We start from the raw sequence: 6,000 nt of genomic DNA, 5'->3' as shown, positions 1-6,000 counted from the left end.
AGAGACCTCAACATATAATCCTCAACGATTCATTATAAACATGAAACGTAAGCTGTTTGATCGTCCTTAAAAAAAAAAAGTCCATTCTTTGAAAACGAAACTTCTGTAGGATCGCTTAACTAGATTTCTATATATTTTATCTTTTACTTCCTCCTACAGCACAAAGTGACCTGATTCCTTATATGTTTAAATAGTTCTCTCTTTTAGCAGGGAATATTTTTTGTTTCGTGTCAGGGCAGTAAAGTGTGCTTCTCATGGCACATACGACGATTAAACATCACAGGGCTTTTAAGCTCCCTGTGAAGACTCCCCAGTGAGTCCCCTCCCTACACCCATCCGTCCCAACCCACTTCCCACTTTGTGCTGCGATGACTGATTTAGTACCTTCAGTGAAACAGTTTTCACTGTAAGATCACAATGTGGGATCACCTGCCATCTCCCTGCCCAATGTCAGGCTAGGTCCTGGGCAGTGAACTGCTGACCGGGCATTATTCCTGAGCTCAGCCCCTGCCGAGCCTTACTCAGAACCGGGCTGCAAAGCCGGAGTCCGAACTCGTGAGACGATGCATGGATAGGTCTATGGCGCTTCTGCACAGCCCTTTACATTACAGGTCAGTTACGCAACCAGCGTTAATACGGAGACGGTGTGTGTCATAACATTCTAACTGCAGCGGTAACAGCGCGCACACCGGAGTTCATCCGAGTCCACGGGGGCGGGGGTGAGGAAGAAGAGGTGGCGTTGGCGCGTGGGGCAGAGGGCGGCCTGCTGTGAGCCAGGCCCCCGGGGAAGCCCATTTCGTGATCCCAGTGGCTCAAGTCGTCTTCTCGGGTAGCGGGCAGCGGGTTCGTCAGCAGAACCTCCCCTCCGCGCGCGGGGACCGGTCCGGGCCCGCATGGCAGCCGCGCGAGGGCAGCCCTCCCTTCACCGGGTGGACGGCTCCCCCGACCCCGCGGGACAGGCCCGAGCGCCGCATCCTTCCCTTCCGCGCGACGGCAGCTGGAGTGTGGGGGAGGCCGGGGTCAGCCAGGCTTTTCCACATGGTGGAAACATCAACGCAGACCGGCCGCGCGGCCCCCGAAAGGTCCTCTCCGGCCGCCGGCTGGCGCGCAGCGGGTTTGCAGCCGCGTCCCTCGGGCCCGGAGCGCAGCGCGTTGGGGCGCGCAGGGGGGCGCGCGGGGGTCCCGCGAGCGGCCGGACGCGGCGGCGACGCTCCACTTGGGAGCCGCGCGGGCAGCGCTGGGGCCACCGGGCAGCGCCACGCGGGCTCCGAGGACCGGGACGAAGGCGGCGGCGGCGCGGGGAGCGCGCGGGGAGGCGCGGGGAGCGCGCGGGGAGCCGCGGGGGCTTCACTGCTTGTCCGAGTCGCTCAGGTTCACGGACATGCAGCGGCACTGCTTCACCTTCTGGATCTTCTTGAGTCGGAAGGGAGGGTCCATGCCCGGGCACTCGAGCTCCACGAGGACGGAGGTGACGCGCTGCGGCTTGCAGAAGGCGCACGACTGGAAGGACTCCTCCTCCTTGCGGACGTGGCGCGGGATGTAGAAGGAGTTGCACTGGCCGTAGCAGAAGCGGTTGAGGACCGTGCGGCTGCGGCAGCCGTCCTCGCTCACCGTCTGCCGCAGCGGCTGCGTCTTGCACCAGTCACTCTTGAGGTACTTGCGCTCGGTGACCACCAGGGCCTCCTGGCTGGAGGCCAGCACCTCCTTCATCTGGTGCTGCCATCTCTCCGAGTGGTTGCTGCTGCCGTCCTTGTAGGGCGACGGGATGGCGCCCGCCGGCCGGTTCTTCCGCGCCTCGGCCGCCTTCACCAGCACGGCCACCAGGCACAAGGACAGGGAGAGCTTCCAGAACATCCTGCGAACGAGAGAAGAGTGAGAGGGGTTGGCTGGGCGGCGCTGGTTTCGTTAGAGGAGCTGCCGTCGGGCGCGGCGGCTGCAGGGGAGAGGGCCCGGACCCGCTCCGGACGGCGAAGGGGCGAGCAGAAAAGAACACGGAGCACTCACCCGGGCGGACTACTGAAGAATGACAAGGCAAAGGTCGCCAAGAAGAGCCCACGCCCGCTGGCCGCAGGGCCAGCCATAGTGACTGCGTTTCCCTGCATTTCCATTCAGTGGGTGACAAGTCCTGTCCCACACACATCACGTGTATTCCTCATGGGATCCTCAAAACACGTCTAAGTTGGCGGCTATTATACCTACATTGCAGGGAAACTGAGGCACGCAGACGTTAGGAACTGGCCCACAGCCGCACAACCGCTAGGGAACGTCCAGGAGTCACGCACCTGTCTCCGGAGCCACCAAAAGGAGACACGGATCCCATCAGGAGTATCGCAAAAAGAAAAGGCAAGCGGGGTGGGGTGTGGGTCACAAGTTTCTTTAAAATGAGTATTAACCTACGAATGGACACAGACTGGGGAAAGTAATATTTACACCTCGGGTCACTGTTAGGAATCGAAAAGTACATTGAACCTCTGCACAAAGATATTCAAGTTAATTCAAGAGAGTCATGACGTAGTGTCTTGTTGTGGAAACCACTTGCCAGCCGTGAATTAAGAACTCTCCAAGGCTCTTATTAAAACGGCCTTAGAGATCGCAATGGAAACCGCATGAATAGATTCTGCCTTCTGTGTATTAGGGCCTCATGACCCAAGTGTGCAGGATGGCAGCTCGAGGGGAGCTTCCTTAGAATCAGGTCTTGTAGGAAGCAAGCCAAGTCTGCCTGAAAGATGGACTTCTTTGAAGCTTAATGCAGTTTCCATTGCTATAGTTCCAGTAATCCCCTCCAGGGACAGCAATGCCCTCCTGCACCCCCCCCCCCCCCCAGCAAAGATGACCTCTATCTGCTGAGGACGGCAGCTCCTTTGTTATCTTTGTCCTCCTCGCCACCATATTCACGTTTATTCATCGCCTCCCTGGATATCTTACCACCTAGAGAACTGCGCGAGACTCTCATTCCTTTAACATGCACACACCAAAATGGCATGGAGAAATCATATATATACACACTATTATATAGTTCTATAATGCATACTACACATTTATATTTAGTTTTTATTTAATATTAAATGCATTTCTATTTCTATAATTTATATAAATATATAATTTATAATAATATAATTTATGTAAATAAATTTAATATTAAATATATTAACCCCCTTGAACTATTATCAATGTCTTACATGTTTCTGCTGATAATAATAGTTAGTATTTATCGGTGTTCAAAACCCATCCCTCTTACAGTTTCTTTTCATGTATAAACATATCAGTTCTATGAAATAGGTATTCATATTTCTCTCAGTTTATAGATTAGGAAACTGAGGCATGGAGAGGCTTCACAACTTACCAAGATCATATGTCCAGGATGTGAAATATTTGAATCCTGGCTCCAGGTGAGTGCAGCTGTACTATAGCTAAAAATGTTTGTGTTAAGGGGCACCTGGGTGGCTCAGTTGGTTAAATATCTGCCTTTGGCTCAGATCATGATTCCAGGGTCCTGGGATCGAGCCGTATGTCTGGGCTCCCTGCTCAGTGGGGAGCCTGCTTCTCCCTCACTCTGCCCCTGTTTGTGATCTCTCTCTCACACTCACTCACTCTCTCTCAAAATCTTAAAAAAAAAAAAGTTTTGTGTTAAAATATCTATGCTAAAATATTCCTATATGTCATTGTTGTTAATCTAAGTGTAAACCACAAGAAGCTTTTGGAAACCACACAGCAGAGAATTCCTTCATTTATCAAGTTTCGCTGAGTATTTATTCTGGAACAAACTCTGATAAGCCTTGAGAATTCCAAACCTCCCTCAGAGACAAAGAGAAAGTTCTTCCAGTGTCGGACGAGCCCTGACAAGATCTGCTCTCCCTGTTCTCATCCCATGGACCTCCTCAGCGACACTCTCCTACTTGCCCTGCTCCGGCAACCCTGCTCACCTTTCTGTTTCCAGAATGTATGTGGCACTTTTCTGCTCTAGGGCCTTACATTTGCCTTTCCCCTGATATTGCCATGGCCTTCTACCACCGTCTTCAAGTCTTTGCTCAGTTATCGCCACCTTGGTGAGGCCTTCATGGGTGACTTCATCACAGCCCTGCCATTCTCTGTCTCCTTCATCCCTGCTTTGTTTTCCTCCATGGCACTTAGCATCGGGTAAGAGAGTCCTGAAAGATCTTATGGATATTTGCATTGTCTGACTTCCCCAACTGGAATGTGAGGTCCAAGAAAGAAGGACCACCTGTTTAACCATACTGTACGTCCTGCACTCAGAACAGTGCCTGGTACAAAGTAGGTACTCAATAAATATGTGTGGAAGGACACACGAATACCATGCCTTTCGGCATGCAGATAATGGAGGCACAATGGGATAGGTTTGCCGGGCCAAGAACATCTGAACCACTGGGATGCTTTAGAATGTAGATTCCTCAGCGCCACCCCCAAAACAGCCCCAAATCAGCAGAGTCGAGGTGGAGTCTGAGATCTGTGTTTCAAAGAACTGCTTCCGGTGGCTTCCATGGGCCAGTGCCGCAGGGGATAGTGGGGACACAGGGAAAGAGCATCAGTTCCTCCTGGACAGGGAACAGGAGAGGCCCAGGAAGTAACAGCTAACTACTGTCTTAAACTCCAAATAGGATTCTTCTAGGCAGTGACACTGCCAAGAGGGCAGAGTTAGGTAAGTGTAAAGACAAGAGGCAAGAGAAGTAAAAATAAATAAATAAATAAATAAAATAAAAAATTTAAAAAATTTAAAATTAAAAAATTTTTTAAAAGTAAAAATTGAGAACAGAGGAGGGAAAAAGGGAAAGATTTTCTTTTGTAAAAGCAGTTTTGGGCAATACAATTACTGAAAATTTGAGGCCGAACTGTTAAAGAACCTTCCTCATGCCTCCTTAGTCCCACACACGAATTGTCACATGAAAATGGCCACGCTCCCAGCAGATTCATGGCAAGCACTGAGTATTGGACTCATTCAACTTACACAGCTTATTATACTTGCAGAATGATTTGTGATCTCAATAGTCTCTTAAAAAGAAAGTATGTTGGTTCCATTTTAATAATTTCTAAAATTATTAACATTCTGAAAAAACACAACCAAAAGTTTGCAAGTCCCAGCCAGGAAAGATTTACAGAGTCAGCCTGGTCCTCAACCCCCCTAGTTCCGGGAACAGCTTCACAGGCATCTTTGATAGGCTCAACGACGCATGCTTTCATTCAACAGGTCCTAGCTGTTGTCGGGGAGAACAGAATTAAAGCATGTTCTGATCAGTTTGGGGCAAAAACTCTCAGATTCACAGTATTAGATGTGATGATTAACAACATGCATTCTTTGAACGCTTTGAAACATTTTCACAACATCTGGCAATCACCCGGAGAAGTTATGCTTCCCAAGAACCTAGGAGTAAAGCAAACCTCCCATTTGTAAGAGCAGGAAAAGAGGCTGATGATATGGCTCGGTGACTGGGGCCAACTGGGGGTTTCCTTCCCTCCATCTCGTTTCTTTACTCCTTCACACAGAGCAACAGGAACGTTGCCAAGGATCTGGAATCTTGGTGTCAGGACAGGCAAGGAGGCAAGAGGTATTTTGCTGGAGTGACCATCATGCTTTTCACTCCAATCAAGGGCACCAAAGCAACTGAGTTTTTGCTCACAGCGCATCTCCTCTAGCCTGCATGTATGCGGGGGTCCTCAGGGGAGGAACAAGCATGCCTCTTTCTTCAGCTGGCTAACACGCTCTCGCGCACACTCATGTCAGGGGCCGCGCCACGCCCTGAATTTAGCCCCCAGAGTCTTGCTTTGCCTTGAATCACTTTGCTACTCTGAGAAATGGTTCGCACACAATTAACCTCTTAGGAGCGTTGCCATAATCGTTAGTACCACAGCACAAACATTGTTCATTTTATCCTCACATCTTGTGTTTGGCTTGTCTCAGAAGAAACTCGTAAATAATTCCTTTTGGTTTTATTAACTCTCCGTGGGGCCTGACAATGTTGTCAGTTTGCAAGGAGGGCCAGGACT

The 6,000-nt window shown here is 50.3% G+C and overlaps 1 protein-coding gene across 1 annotated transcript in view; it reads right to left on the bottom strand.

Moving 5' to 3' along the window:
* Window positions 1-1,196: 1,196 nt before the first annotated feature.
* GREM2 (gremlin 2, DAN family BMP antagonist) overlaps window positions 1,197-6,000 on the bottom strand; it is a 107,872-nt gene continuing 103,068 nt past the window's right edge. Inside the window, exon 2 of the mRNA XM_045983657.1 lies at window positions 1,197-1,855. Coding sequence (XP_045839613.1) covers window positions 1,348-1,855 — 508 coding nt within the window. The 3' untranslated portion in view covers window positions 1,197-1,347. The remainder of the gene's footprint in view (window positions 1,856-6,000) is intronic.

Source organism: Meles meles, chromosome 17 (genome assembly GCF_922984935.1).
Source record: "Meles meles chromosome 17, mMelMel3.1 paternal haplotype, whole genome shotgun sequence".
NCBI lineage: Eukaryota > Metazoa > Chordata > Mammalia > Carnivora > Mustelidae > Meles > Meles meles.
Note: the sequence above shows the minus strand (reverse complement) of the source record. Positions and strands in the feature narration are given on the sequence as shown.